We start from the raw sequence: 25,966 nt of genomic DNA, 5'->3' as shown, positions 1-25,966 counted from the left end.
AATTGAGCGTCGAGCATCAAGTAAATGAGCATTGTGCATCAAGTATCGAGTTATCGAGCATCGAGTACTGACAGAATGCTCAACATTGCAACGCTGGCCTGAGCGTCACAATGTTTTGAATGTTCAACCTCGCCACCGTTGCAACATTTCCCTGACGCTCATGGCCTTTCCAGTCGAGCGTTCCAACGCTGTTTTAGGTCAAAACATGCTGAACTTTGGAGGCCGAATTGATGGAGGCCAAAGTTAAACTTCATTATTCTTCTATTCCCTTCCATAAATATTAATAAAGTTTCGATGAATTTTTCTGACAAATTAATTTGTTGAAATTCTTGTATGCAAAATCATTCTAGTCTATGCACATATTGATTGATTTAGTTGCACCTATTAGGATCGCATGTGTGAAGTCTAGACTTTTTCTGACCAAATGTATATATGCCCTAATATAATCTTTTCCAAATAAATCATGCTATAAGATAGACTTTCCGACTTGTAGTATGTCTCAACAATTAAACTCTTTCGTAATGCAATTCATTTTTAACTTGTATGTCGTTAAGAAGGAAGAGTTGTAAATTGAATTAGGGCTATTTTGGTTTAATAACGAATTTGGCTAATTGGGCTATTTGAATTTCTAATAGGTTGAAGGATTGATAGATTCAATGTAATTAATTGATGCCTAATGAAAGAAATTGCATAGGAAACTCCCTCTTGCTCTAGAAATTAGATAGATTCCTATCCTAGATTACATTTACCCTTTTATTTCAATTTCACGCATATATCTCTTCCACACCAAAGCCCCTCATTTATCGCTCTAGTTAGAAAATTAACTTAACGAAACCAATCGCGCTTCTCTACGAATCGACTCGGACTTACCACTGTTACTACATCTTTGTAGTGATAGGAGTGGTTTGATATTATGAATTTTCTTTTGATCAAGTCTGAAGCTTATTAACAATGTAAGTTTCGAGCCTGTCAGCAAGATAGGCCTGCAAAAAAAAAAAAAGCAAAATAAAAAAAAGTCTATGAGATGGAGTAAGGGAAATTGCGTGAGAAGATATTGTTGAAAGTCATTACCTTATATACAATGGCTCTTTGCTCACTTCATGATAGTTGAATGTAAAAATAAGTATTAATAAAGGAAAATTCATATACCCTTGAACAAAATATCAAAGAAGATGGAAAAACAAATGCATTAGTTTATGGGGAAAACAATATTATAAGAAGAAATAAGTTAATAATGGCTTTTTTTTTAAAAAAAAAAAAAGTTAATAACGGAGAGCAAAGTCTATACAAAGATAGATGTAAAGGAGTTTACCACTCAAAGAGAATAGGGAGTGCTACAACATCAACCTCAATATAGAGCAAACTATAGATACAAAAGAGATAGGTGGTGTATCGATGAAGGATGAGTGATGTATTTATTAAAAAAAAAAAAAGTTCAAGTGGAAGTGATAAACAATAAATTACACTTCTAAATCACTCATCCACCATGTAAATGAAAAAATGATTACAGTGCATTAAATACAAACATTTTCTAAAAATAAACCTGTCATTTTCAAATTTAAATCATTCTCATCTACCACATATATTAGTTGGAGTGTGAATTTAAAAATAATCCACAGTCAAATCCCACCAAATTTATCTAAATTATAAATACTTGTCAATTTTCAATTTAATCCCTAGCAACTGCCACGTAATTGAAAAAAAGATTAATAAAAAAATATTTAAAATTAATCAATATTAAATAATATAGTAAAAAAAACGTTTCTAATGTTAATACAACATGAATTAAAAGATAACAATGTAAATAACAAAAAAATCAAATTAATCATAGTCAAACATCAAACTTCCATAACTTGGATTAAACATAGGAACACTTTAATAACAATTAATAACAATTAAAACAATCTAAAAAGTCACATATTAAAAAAAATGAATGAGAGAATGTAACAAAATATAATTAACAACAAACCACATCTGAATCAAATAAAATATAAAAGTAATCAATAAAATATAAAAGTGAAACTATAATAAATTAAAACAATCTAAAAAGAAATCAGAATCCACCATATGCATCCAAACAAAGCCCAAAAATTTTATTACATAAGAATGTGATTAAAAGTAATCAGAGACCTCAAAAGAATCAAAACAATCCAAAAAGAATCAATCACATGTAGTTCAACAAAGAAAAAAAAATCATGTAATTAAAATAACAAAGACCTCCGATAGGATTTGTAGTCATTGAATAGGAAATCCTACAATAAATTACTCATCATCGGCCTTGGGTTAGAAATTAATTTGTTCAACGTAGATAAAAAAAAAACCTCACCCACCAAACTCCAATCATCAAAATCCAACCTCCTGCCATGCCTCGAAAATTATGGTGTTCTAATGCTGCCTCACATTCTCAAAAGAAAACAACAACAAAGGAACCACAATAAATTTTCTTCTTAGAGGCGACAAGAGATGGATTATGGTCAGCAGAAGGGAGTTTTATAAGAGAGTGGATCTAAACATAAAAAGTAGATCTATAGCAGTCAAAATAAGGAGAGATAAATTTTGATTTACCCATCAATCAAAATAGATCAAGAGATAACTGAGATATTGTAGATATCGATTGGAAGAAAGAAGAACAAATTCCAAAAAAAAAAGTATAAATCTGAGAATCGGAACTACTGGAATAAAAAATCCAGATCTAAACAAAAAAGTGTTTGTGGTGTTCTAAAAATCGAATCAATGAACACCACAAACCATCAATGAAACATCAAACTGTGGCTAAAGAAAAGTTAACAAAATGTTCTAAAAATTGTTAACAAACTGTGCCTAAAAAAAGCAGTAGAAAAAAAAAAGTCAAGAAAAAAGGATGAGAAGAGGGAGATGAAATTAGGGTCAATGGGAAAGAATTGCAAGTAAATTAGAAGAGGAAAAGCCAACAAAATACAGAAAGAAGTGGATTACATACCTCTAAGGAGCATCAGTTGACAAGCAAGGCAATAAGGAGGAAGGGAAAGTTAGGGTTTCAGTGGAGAATGAGAGAGAAGAGGAGGAATACAAATTTGAGTTTCACTGGGGAAGAAGGATGAGAGAAATGGAGAGAGAATAGTCGATTAGAGCTGGCAGCACATCACGCATGAAATGAGAAATCCGGCCAAATTACCCCATTGAAATTCTGAATGTAAACCCTGGAATATCTACCCTTAGGCCAAATGTGGACTTGGCTTTAAATGCCAAGCCCACCTAATTCCAATCCCATAGGTCAAATGGCCCCTAAGAGTCTTGAACAAAGGATACCCGCCCTCTCATTGACCCAAGGGGGCCTAGTTTATGGTAGGATCATAAAAGATTGTTCATTAAAGGGATCGGTGGTACTTAAGGAGTTAGAGGTAATTATAGGAGTAAGATGATAATTTGAACCAGCTGTCACTGCTCGTGAAGGATCAACTTACTAGTAATGGTCAAATCCATGGACAAGGTACGAAGAGTGCAACCATAAGTCTTTATTGAAATGACCCATAGTTAATGAATGTTGGTTAATTTAGTTGAAGAGTTTAATTAATTAACCTCAGATCATTGGAGCTTCTAATCTGTAGGTTCATTAAGTCCATTGCTATCTCACAACGGGTAAACAAGGACCAATAGTTTTGAAAGAATTTGAATTGCTCAAATTTATTAAGGGAATAATATTAATAGTATATGATACAAATAATACAATGTATATTATTACATTATAATATAAAGTTAATTTTGAATACGATTCAAAATTAAACCATATATATTAAAAATGATGTTTATTGTATTTGAATAAGATCAAGTAATAATTAATACAAATAAAGTTCATAATAAACTAATATGAATTAGATTCATAATAAAACTATAGATTAAAATATAATATGAATACAATTCATATTTAAAACCTATAGACTATAAGATATATATATATATATAATATATATATTATATATATATTATATTATATATATTTGAATAAAGATTCAAATATTTAATAAAATATCATATATTTAATTTTGTAAATTAATTAATTATTTAATTAATTTAATTAGTTATTAAATATTATAAATTATAATTATTATTATGTTATAATTTAATTTAATTTTAATGAGTGAGTGGTTTTATTATTATTATTATTTTTTTTTTTTTTTTGAAAAATCCATCCCACCTCTCATTAAAAGAACGTGAGAAGTTTTTCTCTTAAAAAAAATAATTTTTCAAAAAAAACTAATGCATCAAATTGATATCTCTCTCAAATTTCAATAGAGAAAAATGTTTTTTTATGTGAAATTCTTCTCCACAACACAAAATTCCCTTTTTCTTTTTCAAAAAGAGGTTTCCACAAATCGATCATTGCCAAGAGAACAATAGGGAAGACATTTTGAAGGCGTCTCTATACATGAGAGATCGATTACAAAGAATAATGAAAAACTGTAAAAGATCTGATGAAGTGTTCTTCGAGGTGTGTTTCTTCTTCCATCTAATTTCATGCGCAACTTACTGTATATTGATGTATTTTTCTTTTTTTCTTTTTTCTTTTTTTTTTTTTGTTTAAGTTGTAATTTTAAAACAAGATCGAAGCAAATCGATCATTCGCTTCCGCTGTGGAATTTAATCACTTCAATAATGATACAAGTGTTTGATCTGGGTCTTTTCCTATTTCCTTAGGGAATCAAGTTATCACAATCGTAGGTATACTAGACACGCCTCTTACAACATATTGAGCTCTTCAACCTTAAGTGCCTAAGGCCAAGGTGGGGATCATCGAGGTTGAGGTGTGGTCGGCCCATTTTGAGTGAAGCTTAGGTGGGGTCGACCCAAAACCCAATTCTCTCTCTCTTGACCCACTCCCTCCAATCTTCTAAGATTGTCTTCTTCGAATTTATCCCTTTAGTCCAAAATTATCCACAATAAATTTAGTGGTATGTTGAAATGATTTATTTCATAACTTTTCAGATAAAAACTTAAGAATTCAATCGCATCACTCATAAGTCAGGTGTTTGTTGGAAGTTTGAACGATCAATCTCACTTATTGTGTGAATTTATAATATAATTCAAACTATTTTTTCGTAAGAGGTAAAAATTACAAAGCATTTGAAATTTATCGTCATCTTAAATCACTTAAAATAGAACTTGGAAAAAGAAAAGCAACCCTTAAAAATGGAAATGGACAGAAGAGAAAATAAGAACAGTGCATTTTCAATATTTTATCCTCTAATATTTGAGCCATTGTTTTTGTTTTTAGTCCTTTTACTGTGAAATTATACAAATTACCCTCAAATTTTTTTAGTATGCTAAACTTTAAAAACTTCTATTTTCACTTTTAAACTTTGAAATTACTAAAAAAGAATAATAATCATTTTTTAAAATTAAATTAAACAACGAACACATAATAGGTTATTATTATTTACTTCATCTCATATTTATATAATTAATTTTTACACACCAACTACTATACTAATTTTTAATCATGAAAATGGTTCAATATTACAAATAAATCTAACAACATGAATGTAATTCAACTTTATTGTAATTTGATATATATTTCTTTTTATGAGGTTGAAAATTTAAATTCATATACTCTACATTTATTATACTAAAAGAAAGTAAAATAATAACAAGGGAGAATTTATGGTTTAAAGATAAAAATAAAGCTATCAATATGAACTCAACTTATTTCTAAGACACGGACTTAATATTTGAATGTTCAAATCCTCGTATTCCATAATTATTATATTAAAAAAATGTTAAAAATAAAATTTTGAAAAAAATATAGGGCATAATCGAAATAGCCTCAAACATCGAGAGGCTATTTACTATGGGAAATTTGTACGAATGACCAAAAAATTGGTAAAAAAATGTCAAATGTCTTAATTTTTTTAAAAAATGTCGAAGGATACTTTGCTGACATCAAATTCGAGTGAAGTTACCAAAATATACTCGCGTGCATGCAAAAAGGCATCTCACTCTTGCTCTTTCTTAGTCTCACTCTGGCTCTTGCTCTCGCTCTCGCTCTCTCTCTTTCTTTTCTCACTTAAAAAACAACTTCTTTCTCTTATTCGTCGGAGTTGGTAGTGTCGGAATGGATCGCGTGAATTCGTTGTGCTGGAGAAGAAGAAGACGACGCATGGAGAAGAAGATGACGTAGAGAAAAAGAGAGGGAGAAAGACGAGGCAGCACAGAAGAAGGAAAAAAAAAATCAAGAAAGGGCAATATTGTAACTTGACCTGGTCATAATATAAGTACGGGAGTCGTCTTCTTTCATTTTCGCGTTGAATTAAAATACCAAATTCTTATTCTCTCGCCGTCGTCTTCCTCTCCCGCTCTTTTTTTCTTCTGCATTTACCTGATTTGCCTCACTAATCCCACCTCATGATCAAGCTTCAATACCCAAAGTTTTAAGGGTTTCAATCTTCTTCTGTTTTGTCGGTGAGATTTCATTTCCTTTTCCCTGAAAATCCGAGATTCTTTTGTTTTTCTCCATTTTTTATGTTTGAATTTGCATATTCTTTCTTTTCGTTCCTCAAATTTATTACTCTTTCTCACTATTATGGCCTGTGTGTGAAGTTGGAATTTGAAGGGTTTTCAGCATCTTCGTATCATTTTTTGTAGTGGAAATAAACCCAGTTCATTTTGCGGGTAAACTGGCTGTTTTTGGGTGTAATTTTGGTCGATTATTTAGGTTGAATTGATTGGGTTCAAGAACAGATTGTCTTTGTGGCGGCTTGAAATTTTTTCTTGTTTATTCATCTTTTCTGTGGAATCCTGGCTCTTATTTAGAGATTTTTTGCACGAACTGTTGTAGGATTTTGCATGTAAAGATACAATTTTAGGAACTCGCTTTAATTAGAGAGAAACCAATAAGAAGGATGGGGAAATTTGGGTTTATAGTTTTCTTTTGGGGTAGTGTTTCTTTTTGTTGATTTCGTTATGGTTGTTTAGGCTCTCTTGTGGCTTCATCATGTGTGTGAGATCTCATTTGTTATCCTTGCTGGATTTTCATTGTTTGTTTCTTTTGGTATATGCATCTCGTTTCTTATCGTGTTTGAGAGATCTCATTTAGCTGAAGGGTTTATTTTCAAATGGAAATAACTTTTTGGCAATTGAGATGCTACCGGTTTTTGAACAATTGGTTAGCTTTGTCTGCATGCTCTGGTTATGAAGAATCTCTCGTTTTATTTTTATTTTTTTCAAGAACTGAAGTTGAGTTCCCCGCCCCTTTCTATATGTAGTACTGTGATTGATTGTTTGTTTGTTTTTTTTTTTTTTTTTTTTTTTACCAATCTTGCTTCTCTCTTTACAGTGTTTATGGCCCACTCTGACTTATTGAATTTGCTATTCGCGGTGGGTGTTTGGTGTTCTGCATATATTGTTGTTGCAGTGATTGCATCATTGCGGATCATCTCCTGTCTTTGTCTGGATTAAACTTGTGAGACAACTTGAAAGCCGCCATGGGATATGCACAGCTAGTTATTGGTCCTGCCGGCAGCGGAAAGGTGAAGGATTAAGTGCTTTGTTCAATTGTTCATACCTTTTTACTGTATTCGCTGTATGATAATATTTTCTTTTGATTTTGATCCTAAAATCTAGCATATAATGTTTTCATGGATATGTTGTAGCTTTTGAATATACATATCATGCGTTATGAATAGTAATCAAACTATTAAGGTCTGCTGTATTTTTTCAATTGGAATATTGTTTGTTTATATGTTCCTAAATGAATCCGAAAACATAGAACTTCATTATTGTTTGTTTAATCAGTAGTTGTTTCTTATTGAAAATGTGGCTGTCTATCCCAGAAAATAGCATCTATTTCCATAGTCATTAATTGATTTTGACTGCAAACCATTTTGAGTTTACAAAAGTTGACTCTAGTCTCAACTGGAAGTCTAAAATTTTAATCGATTTTAACTAACTTCAGTGAAATTTTTATCTGAATCAGTCAACTTACTGCTCTAGCTTGTACCAACACTGTGAGACAGTTGGTCGAACTATGCACGTTGTGAATCTTGACCCTGCTGCTGAAAATTTTGACTATCCTGTAGCCATGGGTAGGTCTACATTTTATGTTTGATGATCTTGTGAACTCGAATGATTGATTCACCCGACTTAAGTGATTTATACTGCATGCTTACAGATATAAGGGAGCTTATTTCATTGGAGGATGTCATGGAGGAGCTTGGACTTGGTCCAAATGGTGGCCTTTTATACTGCATGGAGTATCCTTGAGTGATTTTAAAGAGAGTGTGTGTGTTCTTTAAAACTTCAAGAGTGTCCTTAACCTTATAATTAGACATCTTGAAGAAAATCTAGATGATTGGTTGACAGAAGAATTGGACAATTACATGGATGATGATTATTTAGTTTTTGACTGCCCAGGTTTGCATCACCCTCTGGTCTGTGCACGTGTATGTATTGTTTAAGGAGACAGTTGGCTACAATTTGTATGAGGATAAAAGATATCTTGAAATATATGCTTATACTACCCTTACTGCTTTAAGTTCTAACTTTTAGATTCCGCTCTCATCCTAGCTAGCTAGTTTCTGCTTTACTTTTCCCTCAAAGTTTCGCTTGTTTTTAAGTCCTTGTTAAGAAGTTACTTGCTCAGGAGGTTATTTTTGGTTGCACACCTTTGCTTCCTTGTTTGGTCTTCAATGTAATTCTAGGTATAAATGAGAATGACATCCTAGGTTCTTTAAAAAATTATTGAACAAACATTTCCTGATAAGGAGCATCCTACAAAAGAGGTTAAAACTAAACTTTCACATTTATTCATTCAAGAGAGCATAATTTTGGCGACAAATTGCCAACCCCTAAATCGCTGTCAACGTTTAGTCTTTAATTTTTTTTAACAAGAAACTTAAACTTCAAATTAGGATTTGACTACGTTAAAATCTGACAACTTACAATAAACAAACAAACCAACCACAAAAAAAAAAAATAAAAAGAAAAAGAAATGAAAGAAAAAGAAAAGAAAAGAAAAGAAAGAAAGAGGGAAAAAAAGACCTCTAACTACAAACTAACATTGTAACAATTTTCATGATTGGAGGATAGAGATACCAATCACTCTGATAAAACTAAACAAGCAACCTCCAAAAAAAAGTAATTAATGTTGGTCTATCCTCCAAGAAAACCAACTTTCTTCCAACCCTCGGAGATTGGTTACATAAAATATAGAGGTCACATTATCCTCAAGATGGAGATCAAGCTACTTTTAGACCAATATTCCACGAAGAAGCTAACCAGAAATGCTTTGACACTGAAGTAGAAGTGCTTACTGCTTACACCTTTGAATACTCAAGGTATATGTGACATATATTGACTACACTATGATTTAAAATAGAAAATAAGAAAACCAAAGTGATCTCATACTACACATATAACAAATCTGAGGATCAGTACATTTTGGTTGGTAGGAGAATTTTCCCTTGAATTGTATTGTTATTATTCTTGAACAGATCATAGTTCTTACCTATGCTAGTTACTTTTTGACATGAAACATAATTTCCTTTTTGAGTGGGAATTTCGTACTGAATATTTTTCATTTTCAACCACTATGTAGGTCAGATAGAGCTCTTTTCCCATGTTCCGGTTCTTAAGAACTTTGTGGAGCATTTACAGAGAAAGAATTTCAATGTTTGTGCTGTGTATTTGCTGGATTCTCAGGTTTGTAAATTCAGACTCTTCTTTCTTATCACTCCTATCACCCCAGAAATGCTGTGGTCTATTCCTTACAGGTATAGTGACAGATTGCCCCATTTATCAGTTTATGACAGACATCACAAAGTTTATTAGTGGTTGTATGGCATCTCTTTCAGCAATGGTCCAACTTGAATTACCGCATATTAACATCCTCTCCAAAATGGATCTTGTGACCAACAAAAAGGATATTGAAGAGTATGTATTGCCTTCATCATCTGCTCCTTGTACTGATTATTCCATTCAGTTTTATCTTCATTGTTTATAAGTTTATAACTCTAATGCTTTAGACATTCTTTTTGAAAACTCCAGCTTCTTAAATCCGGAGCCTCAAGTTTTGTTGTCAGAGTTGAATCAACGTATGGCTCCACAATTTTCAAAGCTAAATAAAGCTCTAATTGAACTGGTGAGCAGCTTACACTTCTTTTTAATACATTACTCAAGTTTCTGGTGAATGGTTTTGAGAAGTTTTGTTCGCAGGCTATACAACAAAAGATTATTGAAGTTTTATGATTGGAATTTTAGTGAAGTTTATTGTTACCTCTCTCTCTCTCTCTCTCTCTCTCTCTGCTTTCTTTCTTTCTTTCTTTCTTTTTTATTTTATTTTGGCTTGTACCACGATTTCCTACAGAAGTATGCATTAAACTATTTACGGTTTTACCAATTAAAATTTTTCATCATGCAAACGTTTTTGAGTACTTGTATGATGTCTAACTCATTTTTTAGATTTGTCATGATGTGGCTTTACTATGGGTCTGTATCAAGTGAGATATTTCCAAGAAGTTCTTAATGAAGGGCCATAAATCTCATGATTGCCCAACTGTCCCATCCCATATGCTCCGCTTTTTTGTTATTGTGTGTTTCCTCAATTGCGTTGTGGTGCTGTAAGTAAAAAGATTTGGCTGAGACTTGGGTCGAACTACTTGAGTTTTAGTGATAATTAAAACTATTGTTGTTCTGTTAGAAAAGGAAGATGATATACTAAATCATGGTATTTGGAAAGATCATCGAAGATACTTTGAGCTTTTGTTCTTATTTATTTAACATCTTCGTTTATGTTCTTTTGCTAAAGTGCTTAGTGGTATTGGCATGTACTTTGATCCAAGAGGTTAGAGGTTCAATCCCCTTCCTCACAATAGTTGTAATTATGTTCTTCTGCGGAATAGTTGTAATTATGTTCTTCTGCAATTTGCTATGAGTGAGAATGTTGTTTTTTGTATTTATTTACATTTATTTATTATTTTAGGTGGACGAATATAACATGGTGAGTTTTGTGCCACTTGACTTGAGGAAAGAAAGCAGGTACTCATTTTTAGGGTGTGCACTCACTCACTTCTGGTATTTGTGTTTCTTGGGCTTTTATATATATATATTAGTTTCTGTACTATAAAACTTTTAAATGTCTATTGTAGCCGCTGATTAAAAACTTAACTACAGTTGCTCATAAATTTGATCTTTAAGCGATATATCGCATGAGCTGATTGTTATAACAAATCAAGTAAACATACGATTCAAAGAGTTTTCTAATACTTCAACTGTAGATTTATAGGAAACAATAATATCTAATTGGTTCTTAGTATGATTTCAATTTTCAAATATTCTAGTCCTAACTAAAAACTTCATTCTCTTTATGTGGCCTTCGTGCGTCGCTTTTAGCCAGTTTTAGATTCACCAAATTGAACATGGTGAAACTAATAATCTCGATTAATCGAGTTTCCATTTTATGGGTGATCTGTGGCTAGCTAAAAGAAATTTAATTTCAGTTCAACGAGAGTATCCTGTTTCCTTCAATGTCGGTCAATGAGACTATTTTTGTGAATACTTGTTTTTACGATCACGTGGATATTTTTTTTAGTTGGATTTGAGCATTTGATTACTGGCATTTGGTCTTCTGTTTACTTGTTTGTATTTATAGCTCAGTTCGAGTATTTCATAGTTTGAGTTCTCCATTTCTATGACTTACTGTGGGTGTTTTAATGGTCGAAGTTTGTGCATAATGTTGGTCATCTCTCAAACATATTTTGTTTTAATTAGTATTGTGGGGTTGGTTATAACATCTATTCAAAGTGAAGGTTCAATTAGGATCATGTTCCATGTTGGGTTAAAACCTATTTTCCCCCCCAACTTTTATCAGTTGCGCAGCCCTTAAAGTAAATGGTTGGAAGTTTTGGGAAGTTCCTTTCTCCTGCCTATTGACTTCCTTCCTACTTATTACCTTTGGGTCTTGGATGAATTGAATTTAGTGTTGGACAAAGGCAAATGCTGATACGATTTTTTTTTGTTTGAACAGTATAAGATACGTGTTGGCTCAAATTGATAACTGCATTCAGTACGGTGAAGATGCAGATGTGAAGATTAAGGATTTTGATCCAGAGGATGATGATTAAATTTCATTTCCTTTTCAATTCAACTCTTGAGATAGGAGGTTCTTTTTTTATGTTTGTATGTGCACGAAAATCAAATCAGACATTGAATCTCTTGAGTTTCAACTCAATATATACAAATGTTTATGTGAAAGTGTTAATACAACCTTTTTTTCTCTCCTTTTATTTCTGGTGAAGATGAGTGTTTATTACTACTTGAAGCTCTAAGGATGTTATTGTGTTTTAAATGTAGTTTCAATGTTTTGGTGAGAAGATTGGAAGTTGACAGATTTGAATCTTTTACCTCAACCTCTAAGTTGAAAAGATGTTAAAATTGGCTGATTTTTTTAAAAAAAAAAAAATCAAAAATTTTCTTTCATGTTTAGAAAGTTTACTTTCAACATTGGTTAATGTGCATGAGACTTGAATCCAAGGAATAAAGTACAAACCAATATGCTAAATAATTATTACCAATATTCAGTGAAACAAAATAGTTATTTCTAGAAAAAGGCAGACTCAAAACAGAGGAATTTTTATCACACTATAGGAGTTAAATTCTAAACTTTTTAAAATGAACTAGATTCTAATTTTCTCCACATTCTATGACCAAATTTGTAACTTAACTAATAAATTAAAATCAACATTTTAAAAGTTTAGGAAGTTGAGACAAACATTTAACAAATTAGGATTAAACAACCTAAAAATATAGGATCAAAATAGTTCTATTTAAACATAAGAAAGAGGAAATGTGTAATCCATTTCCATTTCCATACAGCAGAAAGTGAGAATACCCTTTTTCCAAAAGGAAACAAATATTACACTGATGCTATGAAATATTACAAAAAGGAAACTCTTTACAAAAAGTCTCAATTGAAGAGGGGTTTACAAGAATGCCCTCTAACTAGCTAAGATCATTAAGACTATTAGCTTGAGATGGGAGATAACATTTACGCCAAGAAAGAATTTCTATGAATACATTTTTGGTGAAGTTATTGAAGACAAGGCTGTTTCTTAAATAACAAAGGTAACCATGATGGTTCATATAAATAAATAGTGCTATTGCAAATTTAAGTGGGAGTTCATAATATATCTACATTATATGTACAACCAACACTCACAACAGAACCAATAGCATACGGCCTAAAATCCACAGCAGTGGAAATCTGTCCATGCTATGTTCTGGCCAAGCTCAAACCAAAAAAGAATCCAGAACCTACAAGTCTAGATTCCAGCAAAAAGAAGGAAAAAGAAAAGGGGGGGAAAAAGATGAAGCAGCAGAAATCCTAAATTTACAATCCATTCCTCACTTTGAATGTTAGGGAGGAAAAAATAAAGAACCTGATGCACATAAACATCAAAGATATAATTCATAACTAAAGAATTTAAGCCTCTTGTACACGATTATTTGAGAAGAAACTGATGGCAATTATACCCTTCAATATATATGAATTGAGAAAAAGTCCTCTTCCTACTATTTTCCTTTCCCTGTGGTTCCATCTCTTTGATTCCGAAAATGACTGAGCAGTTGTTGTGCCTGCAATATATGAGAAAATGTTATTCTTCTCCCTCAACTCTTCCCTTGCATCGTCCTCCGGTTCTCGATTACTGACATAGAATATAACAGGCCAAGTTTCTAACATAGTACTTAATCAATCAAGAATTTCTCGATATATTCCATTACTGTTGATTTCGATAGAAGACGAAACCTGCATTTACCTTTTTAAATAATGCAGTCTACCTTTTGGTGAAGAGGTTCTACATCAAACCTAAAGGTTAGATGTTCGACTCTATTCCGTAATTGAAATCAAAAGATTCTTTCAAACTTCACATATTTAATTCATATATAACAGTCTTCCATTGAACTAAACTATAATCTTTGAATAGGACCCTTCCTCTATTTGAAATGAGATCATCTAAGTATAACTCAGTAGGGAAAGGGGAGTTAAAAAAATGGAGTAAACTAATTTATAGGTTATTCTATTTATCTAGTCTTAATATTTCTTTTGTATTTGTATATTTACTTGTTATTGTACCCTTGTACTTCGAACATTAATCTTTTTTTCTTTTCTTCAATGAAAACTTTCGTTTCCATTTTAAAACAGAAAAATATTATAGGTTAGCTTTAATCTTGATATGATTCATGATACTAAAAGCAAGGGCCATCAAGTTAACTCCCCAAAATGAAAGAATTGATACCTTTTCTTTTGCTCTAGGTGTGCCAGACTGAGATAAGGCAACAAGGGGCGGGACAGCTCCTTCTTGGAGAACCAAGGTGCAAAACTTGGTACTATGAAGGCATAGTTGCAACAGAATAGATGCAGCATTTTCCTTTCCTCTCATAGTTCCAGTTTCAACAATTTCTACCAACAAGGGGATACCCCCTTCCCGCGCAATTGCCAATCGTCCCTCCGAAATCGTCGATAAGTTAGCAAGAAGTGCAGCAGCCTTGTCAACCATACCTGTGGCAGTGTCTAGAAGCTCAACAAGGTACTTAACAGCTCCTGCTTGAACTATACGAGCCTTATTTTCGTGAAAAATAGATAAGTTGAACAAAGCGGTACCTGCATCTTTCTTGCCCCTCAGAGTACCCACAGCTAAGAGATCCACCAGCGCTTTAACTGCACCAGACCGACCGATTTTCGCCTTGTATTCTTCTAATACAGAGAGACTGAATAAAGTTGCTGCAGAATTTTCTTTAGCAGGAGGGTTTCCTGTCTTCAAAACATGAATAAGTGGTTCTATAGCTCCTGCTTCTGCAATCATAGCTTTATTATTTTCATTAATGGACAGGTTTAACAGAGCTGTCACAGCATGCTCTTGTATCAGCTTTCCTTCTGAATATAGCAGAGAAAGTAAGGGGCTTATTGCCCCGCACTGACCTATTATAACACGATTCTCTACATTGTCCTTGGCAAGAAGTCTCAATTCTTCTGCAGCCTTCATTTGAACTTCATCTCTTTGGCTCTTAAGGTCTGCAATTAATTTCTTGATATGCAAATCTCCGGATAAGTTATCAGGTTCAGATTCAACTGGAATTAAGTTATCCATTCTACCATTACTGTTTCCGTTCTCGCCTACTTCTGTTTTACAAGTCTGTAATTGTCCACCTTCTAATGATGAAGTAAACCCTGATGCTTCATTATGAGATGCAGCAGGATGTTCTGATGTGATTTCTCCAGATAACTCCTTTATATATTCATGTTTATTTGATATCTTCAACTCATTAAGTGCTGATGGAATGTAATCAATGCTAGAGAAGGCACTGGAGGCTGATACACTCCTGCTGTAGATATATGACTGCTGAGGGGAGGGCTGATCAAACTTTTCTGTTTCGTTCCTCCGACCTTCATTGGAATTTTCTCCAATTAAACTAGTAAAAATGTCCCCATTTCGCTTGTCAGAACCCTTTTCAACTTCAGGAGATGATCCTGCCGTTGAGTTACTACCATGTACAGAATAACAAAAGCTATCACTTCGATCCAAATCCTGATGAGACAACTGAACCAGCGATGATAAACTGGAGAAGTTCAATTTGTTTTCATCGCACCAATTCAATATCATGGCTTTAACAGTGTAATTGGGGATGAGATTCGTATGTGTGAGCATCTGATGAGTGTTGGGGCAAATGTTTAACCCACTATCAATCCACTTTTGAATGGAGGACCTGTCATAAGTTTGGCCAGATGCCACAATTACTGGATCAAGCATCAGCTCCAATGACAATGGGCAGCGAAAATATGAAGGAACTGAGACTCCATTTATCCCACGGAAGTAGTCCTTTCTCACCATCCAATCTCGTATACGGATAATTAGATCCATAATCTGGTTCATGTGATGAAGTTCCTCCTTCGCATTGTTGTGTCCAGCGTTGATTCTCTCCTTTTCAATGGCTATAGTCTCCTTCAGAAGTTCTTGATTTGACATCAAATGAAGTGCTTCGATCAATTTTAGAAGATGTTCAGAGTTTGGGCCAATGCCACTTCTTTGACTAATTAGAGCCTCTTCTATAGATTCGGATATCCTTTCTTGCTTCAATGATTGAAGGCCTTCAAGACATTTCTGGACAGTTCATTAGATGTCAACTTCATTCTTGTCAAATAAGCAGAAAACTATTACAAAAGATGCATCAAAATCAAGAGAACTCCTTATGTTTTAAAATAAGAGGGAAAAAGTTTGAGCTAAGTGTTTACTACTCCAAACAGCTTAGTTATTTAGGAAAAAGAAAAATAACATAAAATGTGACATAAACGTTTCCAAATTTATACATACCTGAACAGCATTTAGACTTGAGTTGGACAAAACCGATTCCGACAACTTCCAAACAATCTCACAGATCACTTGTGAAGAGCTTTGAATTTTTATAAGTAGCGGATCACATTTCAAAGCCTAAGATCCATACAAAACAAAAAAACTATTAACTCCAGAAATGAAGGGTCTACTCCCTGCCAGAAAGGACAATTAGAATACTAAACCTTTCAAACATCCATATTTTTTACTTCCTACTTAGTTTTCTACAAAAGGTGACATTTTATATGTGTTGATGAGAAACAAATTTCATGATGTATTAAAGTGTGACATTTTATAAAAAAGAAAAAATAAATAACAATTGAAAAATGGGATAGAAAATGTAGGTTTAAATCCCCTTCGGTCGTTTTACTTTAAAATTTGTTCAACTTTAGTCCCTATATTTTCAACAAATCTCAAACCTAGTCATTCGAAGTTAATTTTTATCAAAATGGGGTAAGTAATAATAATTATTATCATGTAAGAAAATACAATATTTGAACATGTTTCTAAAATTTAGAGTGAAAATGCTAACAAGAATAAAAAAGTAGGAACGATTTATTGAAAGTACCTAGACTAAAATTGGACATTTGAGAGTGCAGGGACTAGAACTAAACAAGTTCTAAAGTACGGGGACCAAAATAGTATTTTAACCGAAAATGTAAATAACATGATGATAATTAATAAACTCAAGTTTCTGAAATTGTCACAGATTTCCCGCTCTTGAAATCTAACAGCTGCTGACAAAGAACACCCAGCTAAATCCATGAGAGCATGCAAAAAAAAGTTGCTAATTCTACAACCACTGAAGCATATGCAGTCAACGATGAAAAAAAACTGGAATATAAGAAGGCTGGTTCTCAAGGTAACTCACACTGCAAATTTTGCTAGTCTTTGGACACCAATTTTCGATGAATTCTCGAGCCTCATTTACAGCTGCATCCAGTGACTCACATTCACTATAAAGTAACTCATCTGAAGAGAGTTTGAGGCTGATGACATCGTCAAGCACGAGTTTCAGAAGTTTTAAGACAACAACAAGATTTCTGCATTTCTTAGGAAGAGGCAAAGGCTTTGTAGTGTGGCATGAAACTAGATGAATGAATCTGGAAATACTGTTAGTCAGACATTGTACAGAGGCTGTTCCCATCGGTCCTGATTTCATGGAAACATGACTAAATGAGCCATAGATAAGCACAATATCTTGGATAAAAATAAAACACAAACATAAGCTCCTCACAGAAACAAGAGTTTGATTAAATCAACATTAAAGAAGACAATAATTTTCATCTACCATCAAAACAGGGTTCTCGCTGACCAAGTGCACGAAATAGTAAGTGTTAAATACAAATATTAAAAATAAAAGTAAAAAGAAGAAGTATATAACACTATGAATATGTTTTCTTAGTGTAACCAACCAGAATCGTAATCTAATCCACTTCTTAGAATATAACCAGTATTCCTAAAAATGAAACAATATGGAGATGGAAATAGAAACTACTTGCTTTATAGTTTATCATAGGCAACGTATCAGCTTCAGCTTAGATTAAATGTTGGGTCCTTCAACTTCCAAGGAGTTGTGCAAGGAGATTCCTATTTCCATCTCATATGGAGAGAGTACCAACCATAAAAATTATCTTCTTTTTAATTAGAAACAAAATTGTCTAATGAAAGAAAATAAAAACAGCAAGAAAGGAGAACAAAAACTTATCCATCATAGCCAGAGAAGTTATAGAAAACACTGTCCAGATAATTTATATTTAGAAGATGTTATACCACCAAAAAGGAAAGCACGGTATAAAGAATTTCCTATTCACTCGTGTGCTTATTGTTAGAAATGAACCTATTATTGTCCCACCATGGCTCCGACAAGCAGGAAGAAATATAGAACTTGTCCAAAGAACAAAAATTCCTGCATATTGTTAGGAAGACACCACTAGAAATAATAACCTTGAAGATCAAGCTTAAAGGCTAAATCTTTGTGGGAAAACTGCATATGAGGAATGAATGTCTCTGATCATAAAATCCTTTTTACCAAGATCCAAGAGAATATCATCAGGGATGGTTTTCTTAATTTTTTTCATTGTTGTTAATCCAGTGGAGTTAGGTTGTCCACATGGAAAACAATTTCCAAACTCAATGCGCATGATCTTAAGGTGCAAGAGTTCAATTTGAAGACAAAAATTCCATCAGACTTAATAAGAAAACCTCCAATTTAGTCTACCATCTGAGAAAGAAAAACGACCATCTCTCGAAAGCACATATCATCCTTTCATAAGATCAGTGATGTAGGAAGAATAAGGTTGATTGAGTAATATTCTAGGTTAATTCCCTTTTTACCCCCACTTGTAATAAACTCTATAAATAGGGATCTTCTCCTCTTATATGAAGCACATTATCATTCTAATAAAAGATTCACAATCTTGAATCTTGGAGGATTACTCCTTGAGGCTACTTAGGCTACATCAATCACTCCTAAAGAAAATCCAGCTACCATTCCTCAACTTTCTAATATACATTGCAGAAGAAGCTATTCAGCAGTGGAACCAGTGACTCCTAGAACAAATAAAATGATTTACTAATAGAATTAAGCCCTTTAGCTAACAGATTACCACGCAATGGGCTTCTTTCACAATAGAACCAAAAAATTAAACTATAATTTAAGGTTAAATGTGCCAATCTTATTTTCCATAATATCGTTAGCTATTACAGTGTAAGAAAACCGTCATTTTTCAATAATCAATCTTATCTTCTCAGTAACAGAGAGCAATTAGCTCACAAAACTCCACTCACGACTCACCAAGTACCAAACTCCAACCATTGGCATTTAGTGAAACAGAATTTCATTGTAACACAATTATACGTTCATTCACTTGATAAACAGAGAATTTTATTTCCACTTAAACAATTTCTCAAAAAACCAGTACCCAAAAAACACAGGCATCAATCCGACATTCATACATAAAAGAAGGCAATAAGAAACCCTATTCCTCCAAAATCCAAGTAAAACCCAGAAACCCACATCACAACCATGAGCAGAGCGAAAAAACTCGTATTCCAAGTAAAGAAAAATCAAATTTTACAACAAATTGATACAAGAAAAAGACCCCATCGTTCGAAGCCATAAACACGTTCATGTAAAGCGATTAACGTAGAAGTCCACAATCAACCAATCTTACCTCCGACTTCAAATAGGCGAATCACGGCACAACCGGATCAAAGAGGAAAACCATTTCACAAAAAACCTCCTCAGAAACTAAACGATACGAAATTCCGTGCACCCTTTTGCAAGAACAGCTCGCAGCGAGCAAAACGAGACGAGAAAGAGAGAGAAAAGGGGAAGAAATGGCGAATTGGTGCAAGTGGGGTACCTCGTTGCAGAGCTTTGGTTGTTTCCAAAAGATTTAAAAGGGTTAAGGAAGAAAGGAAACGGAATTGGAGGCAATCGCAATAGAAGATTGAAAGAAATGGGAAAATGGGATTTTGTTTGGGACAATGATTGGATTAAAGAGTAAACGAGAAGAACTAATTTTGAGTTCTTTTTAATGGAGGATGATGGAGAAGTAATGGCTTCCATTAGACATGGATTGTCACTTGGCCCTGCACAAACGTGTATTAATCCTTATGAAATTACTATTATGCCCCTATCATGAACCTTTTTATTAATAATTTTCCCCTCGAAATTTTGGATTTTGCGTCTATTTTATTTTATTATTATTATTTTTTTATATTTGTGTGTCTAGGCCAACTTAAGGCATGAAAAAATTTCACAAAATGACCCGAAACCCAAAAACTTACCAATGACCTCTTCCTAAAAACTTACCAATGACCTCTTCCTAAAAACTTTTCTACCACTGACCTTTTGCCAATGCAAAATTCCAAAATTACTAGTTTTTAAAAAACCTTAAGACCGTTTAGTGAACACGCGTTTCTACGAATACTTTACTACGATAGGGTCTCCCTCCATTTTGTTCATTTCCTGATCGTTGAGAGAATACTAACAGATCAGATAGAGAATACTAAGCGAGCGTTTAGAGAATATTAAGCGAGCGTTTAGATATTACTAAGCGATCAGATAAAGACTACTAAGTAATCGTTAAGCTAACTGTTACGCGATTTTTTAGACATATCTTATGTGATCGTTTAGCTAACTGTTACACGATCATTTAGATATCTGTTTATGCGATTGTTTAATTTTGTTATGCGTTCGTTTAGTTTTTGTTACGCGATTGTTTAGATATCTGTTATGCAATCGTTTAGTTTTTATTATGCGATCGTTTAGTTTTTGTTATACGATCGTTTAGGTTTTGTTATGTGATCGTTTAAATTTTGTTATGCGATCGTTTGGCTAACTATTACGTGATCGTTTAGATATATATTTATGCGATTGTTCAGTTTTTGTTACGCGATCGTTTAGATATCTGTTATGCGATCGTTTAGTTTTTATTATGCAATCGTTTAGTTTTTGTTCGTCCTCTACTTCAACCTCAAATATCGTACCTGGATTTGCAAGCTTAAGTGCCTCGTCATATGCCCTAACAATAGCATATGATCCTTTTGGCGAACTTCGTGCATATACCAATCCATACTATCTAGCGCGATAAGCCGCCTGTAACTTATGTTCACTCCATAATCTCGTCGGACGTTCTCAATTATATCCCTTGGGCGGTAGGTTCGACCAACTTGTTCGTATTTGGATTTGATTAAGTGTCCAATAACCTAACTTTTTGCTTGTCGATGATTACCAGTTCTCATTTCAAGAGAACATGTATGTACGCTGGGATATTTCGTCACGTTGAATGAATCACTTTCTTTCATTTTTTTGCACGGACCCTCCATTTGCATTCCTCCACCGAACACCGGATAGTTAGCAAGCTCTTTGTTGACTTTTTTACATGGTATTCAAAGTTCTTTCTTATTGCAAGCATCAATAATTTAACTGACAAATCATATTTTGAAAAGAAAATTTGACCGACCTTTATATCCTCGTCATTTAGACAATCATGAAGTATTGTGATGAGGTCGTCATACAATGGCCCCTCTGATGGTCTAGGTATATCAACAAATGGTTTGGTTGGAACGGTGGAATGTATTAGAACTGAAGGCATCGCAACTGGTGGATCGGGAGCAGGTGGGGTTGGAACATGGATGTTAGATGTTGGAGAAGTTTGTAGTCCTGCAGACTGTCCATATCCATGTTCAATATCGAATTGTGAAGTACATCTGAGTTCACTGTTCTGACCAAACCAAGCTTCACTTCGGTCATCCCCCAAGTTATAAGGCTTAATATGATCATCAAATGAAGACATGATATGAAATATTATGTGTCGAAATGGTTGCAAACCCACAATTTTGACTGGTTGAAATGGGTTGATCGGTTGGACTGCAATGCTGGTATATATTGTCCGTGTGTACTCCATGACTTTCGCAAGGTGTAACTGATACAAATAACGGCATCCGGGATGCATCACTTCCTTCTAAAAAGAAGCTAATATCTTTGTCGTCGACTATGTCAACTGGGGGAGCCGGGATCAATAGATTGTAGCAACATTTGATGTGTATATCAAACATATCCAGATCGATATTCAGTCGTTGGTGCATCGTACTCACTAATTCACTGACTGTTATATCATTTCTGACTTTCAGACCTTTCATATGACTACCAACATAATTTCTTCCGAACTCATTCCAATCCCCACCAAATTGTACAAAAATGGAAGTAGCATCCTTGATCTACAATGGGATAAATAAATCATTGATAAGTGAACGATCATTTATACATTACTGTGTGATCGTGTATAAATGTTCATACAATATTATGTGATTGTTTACTATGCGATCGTTTATAAATTACTATGTGATCGTTTATACATTACTATGTGATCGTTTATACATTACTATGAGATCATTTACTATGCGATCGTGTATAAATTACTATACGATCGTTTCTAATTTACCATACGATCATGTATAAATTACTACACGATCGTTTCTAAGTTACCATACGATCGTGTAGTAATTTATACACGATTGCATAGTAATGTATAAACAATCGCATAGTAATTTATACACAATCGCATAGTAAACGATCGCATACTACACGATCGCATAGTAAACGATTGCAGAGTAATGTATAAACGATCGCATAGTAATTTATACACGATCGCATAGTAATGTGTAAACATTTATAAACGATTGTATTGTAATTTAATGCTAAACAACACTTATTATGAAATCGATCTGGGACAAGAAATCGTACATTGAATGAAGGGCTGAAGAAATAGTTGAAGGAAGAAGAAATGTGGAGTGAATCTGATGATGAAAGCGATCAACGATGGGCTGAAACTCTAAGAGAAATCTACGAGAGAACAATGAGAGAATTTCGTGGGGAGTTCGACAGAAAGTGAATACTAAGAATGACGTTCCATTCTCTTCAATGCTATTGGAAGAATATTAGTTGGAATAAATGTTTTGGTGGAATATTGGTGTTGTATTGAATGAAGGGCAGAAGAAATTGAAGGAAGAAGAAATGTGGTGTGGTCTGAAGACTTTTTAAAAACTGGGGGTAATTTTGAAATTTCGCATGGGCAAAAGGTCAGTGGTAGAAAAGTTTTTAGGAAGAGGTTATTGGTAGAGAAGTTTTTGGGTTTTGGGTCATTTTGTGAACTTTTCCTAAGGCACGACTAGTCTCACAGAACAATCGACTAATCCTACAATAATTGAGTATCCAGGAAACTCGTAGGATATTAAAGTTTCGTCTGGACTGTTGTAACTTTTAAAATAATTGTTGGCAGCTATGCTTTTAAAAAAACCAGCTGTTAAAAAAAGTAAAATAGTGTTTAGTAAATTTTAGTTTAATTTAGGTTAGAGTGTTCGATAAATAAATACAAAAATATTTTATTTTAGATACAATAACTAAAAATAGACTTATAATCAACTTTTTTAAAATATTTTTTTGTATTTTAAAATTTTAAATAATTGTTTAGTATGATAAATTTTATTTGGTATAGATTAATTTTTAAATATTATGGGAAATAGCTTTATTTTTTTAAAAAAATAATCAATATGATATACTTTTAAAAGAAACTGATGCATTTGACTCATGAAAAAATAGAAAATAGATTTAATTAGGTGAGAAATAGATAAATATTTAAAATAAATCTTCTTTTTAAAGTATAAAATTGAAAATTAAATATTAATTAAAAATTCTACCGAAAAATCTAAAAGCTAGTAGGATATTGTTTTTAAAGTAGACGTGATATTTTTTAAGAGTGATTTTAATATATTTAATTTAAATCTGTTTTACCAAACACAAAAAACGGTTAAGAATTTTTCTTAAAAAAACTTAAATCATAGGTAGCTGACTACTATGGATTGAACCCATGACCTTTTAGGTCTTTACCAATGAGATTTTACATCATTTACTACTAAACTAACCATCAACCAACCCATGATGGTTAGTTTAACTTTCATTTGGTACCTAGTTTTCAAAACATTATAGTTTTAATCATACTTAGTTTGATTTCAGTTTAGTCCATAGGTTTCAGAATGTCACAATTTTACCTTTGAGATTTAAATTTTATTTCAAATTGGTCATCAAATTTCAAGATTTACACTTTTTAACATCGATTTTTCACTAAATATTCACTTTCAATATTTAGTATTAATGTCCATTAATCAATTTAAAAGGATTAAAATTAATTAAGTGTCATTATTTTTTCCATCACTATTACAATTCATTTTAAAATTTTACTTCATGATAATTTAATCAATATATTTTAATACCAAAATTGAAAGTGAGTAGTTAGTGAAAAATTGAGGTTAAAAATATAAATTTTGAAATCTAGAGACCAAATTGAAATAAAACTCAATATTTGTGAACTCAAAATGTAATATTTAAAAACTAGAGACTAAATTGAAATCAAACTCGAAACCTAAGGACTAAAAGTGTAACATTTTGAACCCTAGGAAGTAAATAGAAACTAGACACACAATCAAGAGACCAAAAATGTATTTTTTTTTTTTTTTCATTTTATCAATTTTTTCTTTATTAGGTTGAAATACCATTATCATCACTATGAACACCATTTCATTTTACATCATATACTTTCATTTGTCCATATTTTGTCTTTGTACTTTTATTAATGGACTGAAATTTGATAGGTGAAAAGACAAAGATTTAAATATGATATAACTCAAAATATAAAGATTAAAATTGATATGTTAACAGATTTATTATTAGGTTTTTATTACAAACCTTTTAGTTGAGATGAGTTAGACTTTTTAGGGGGGCGTTTGGGGTGCAGAGTAGGTTGTTATAGTCTGTGGTTATTATAGTTTATGAGTTATAATAAACTGTTTGTTTTTATAGTATGTGTTGGGGTGCAGATTATTATGGTCTGGTTTATAATAGTCTGCGTTTCGGGTGCAGAGTATTGTAATATGTCTTATAATAGTTTGTGTTTGGAGTGCAAGTTATTATAATCTGAATTACAACAGTCTGTAATTTGAATGTTGATTATTTTAGACCGTGGTAACTTTTTCTACTACCATCTTTTATAATACTAATAATTATGCATATAATATATTAAAATATGACCAGGAAGATTTCATATCAAATGTACTACAAACTTAAATGCATAATTGAAACAAAGTAATCATTGTTCATTATTGAAAAACAGTCCAAAACACGAGTTGATCATGAAGGAACTCGTTTACAAGGAGATCTATGAACAGAAGCAGATCGTCCAAATTCCATTTAGATTGAAAACATACATTTACAGTAAACAAACGGATTATGCATTTTAACAAAAATTATAGCATACTTTTAAATTAGAAAAAGAGTTAAGAGATTATACCTTTGAAGAACACTTCTTCGCGTAAATCCCTTGAACTATCACGAACTCCTCGAACAGTCACGAACTCCTCGAACAACAACAAAACTTGAACCAAAAGTATGAAGACACTACAACTTGGTATCCTTGGTATTCTTAGGGTGAGAACCCAGGAATGGTGGGCTCTGACTATTTTGGCTAAGAGGGAATTTGTGAGTTTTGGAGGAGGAAGACGATTGAAGAAGAACTATCGTATAGCAAAATCTTCTCAATCGTGTAGACAAAGAGTCTATGTATAGTCTCTGTGTAAATCGTGTAGCTTAGTTCGTATGGTAGTATATTTGAAAAAAATAAAAATCATATTTTATTTATCCCATTTGCCACAAAAACCATTTGGGTGGTTAGAGAGAAAAAAGAATTATTATTCAAAATAATAAATAATATAAATAAATATGATAACTAACTTATCATATTATATTTATAACCTATAGTTTTAATATTGCATCATATACAATATAAACTATAGTTTTTTTTCTCTATTTTATGGCATTTAATATAAATCATATTTATATTAAATTTAATAACTATGAATCTCATTCATAGAAAATATATTCGAATCACATTCAAATATTTATTCCTCCAATTAAACAATAATGTATCAAATACATTATGTCAATTATATTATATATAATTGAATATATTTAATTATATATAATTAAATTCCCTCTTATTAATTATAACAATTCAAATTAACCCAAAAATTGATGCTCAATTAAATCC

At 32.6% G+C, this 25,966-nt stretch overlaps 2 protein-coding genes and 1 long non-coding RNA gene across 9 annotated transcripts; 1 reads left to right on the top strand and 2 right to left on the bottom strand.

Moving 5' to 3' along the window:
• Nucleotides 1-644: 644 nt before the first annotated feature.
• On the bottom strand, nucleotides 645-3,175 carry LOC120086658. The gene is made up of 3 exons (XR_005484283.1): nucleotides 2,960-3,175; nucleotides 1,072-1,150; nucleotides 645-983 (listed from the first exon to the last, which is right to left on the bottom strand). It is a non-coding gene; the product is annotated as an uncharacterized LOC120086658 (long non-coding RNA).
• A 3,090-nt stretch (nucleotides 3,176-6,265) lies between these two features.
• Nucleotides 6,266-12,265, top strand: LOC120087113 (GPN-loop GTPase 3). Of its 4 annotated transcripts, XM_039043997.1 has the most exons (11): nucleotides 6,266-6,435; nucleotides 7,310-7,502; nucleotides 7,949-8,057; nucleotides 8,144-8,225; nucleotides 8,300-8,385; nucleotides 9,569-9,672; nucleotides 9,719-9,743; nucleotides 9,825-9,903; nucleotides 10,018-10,111; nucleotides 10,952-11,007; nucleotides 11,996-12,265. In XM_039043997.1, exons 2-11 carry the CDS (start codon nucleotides 7,458-7,460, stop codon nucleotides 12,090-12,092), a joined length of 777 nt encoding a protein of 258 aa, XP_038899925.1. In that variant the 5' UTR covers nucleotides 6,266-6,435; nucleotides 7,310-7,457; the 3' UTR covers nucleotides 12,093-12,265. The 4 variants fall into 4 exon arrangements, with proteins under 4 accessions (XP_038899925.1, XP_038899923.1, XP_038899924.1 ...); XM_039043995.1 differs by having other exon boundaries at nucleotides 7,388-7,502; nucleotides 9,719-9,903; XM_039043996.1 differs by lacking the exon at nucleotides 9,719-9,743 and having other exon boundaries at nucleotides 9,773-9,903.
• Nucleotides 12,266-13,079: 814 nt separating this feature from the next.
• Nucleotides 13,080-25,546, bottom strand: LOC120085773 (U-box domain-containing protein 3). 4 transcript variants are annotated; one of them, XM_039041956.1, is made up of 6 exons: nucleotides 19,532-19,931; nucleotides 17,227-17,507; nucleotides 16,338-16,454; nucleotides 14,630-16,127; nucleotides 14,265-14,527; nucleotides 13,080-13,602 (listed from the first exon to the last, which is right to left on the bottom strand). In XM_039041956.1, the coding sequence occupies exons 2-6, from the start codon at nucleotides 17,500-17,502 to the stop codon at nucleotides 13,540-13,542; spliced, it is 2,217 nt and encodes a 738-aa protein (XP_038897884.1). In that variant the 5' UTR covers nucleotides 17,503-17,507; nucleotides 19,532-19,931; the 3' UTR covers nucleotides 13,080-13,539. The 4 variants fall into 4 exon arrangements, with proteins under 4 accessions (XP_038897884.1, XP_038897885.1, XP_038897883.1 ...); XM_039041957.1 differs by having other exon boundaries at nucleotides 14,265-14,821; nucleotides 14,948-16,127; XM_039041955.1 differs by lacking the exon at nucleotides 19,532-19,931 and adding an exon at nucleotides 25,211-25,546 and having other exon boundaries at nucleotides 14,265-16,127.
• Between the last annotated feature and the right edge of the window lie 420 nt (nucleotides 25,547-25,966).

Source organism: Benincasa hispida, chromosome 9, assembly GCF_009727055.1.
Source record: "Benincasa hispida cultivar B227 chromosome 9, ASM972705v1, whole genome shotgun sequence".
Lineage (NCBI taxonomy): Eukaryota > Viridiplantae > Streptophyta > Magnoliopsida > Cucurbitales > Cucurbitaceae > Benincasa > Benincasa hispida.
This window is presented reverse-complemented; position numbering and strand designations above follow the sequence as displayed.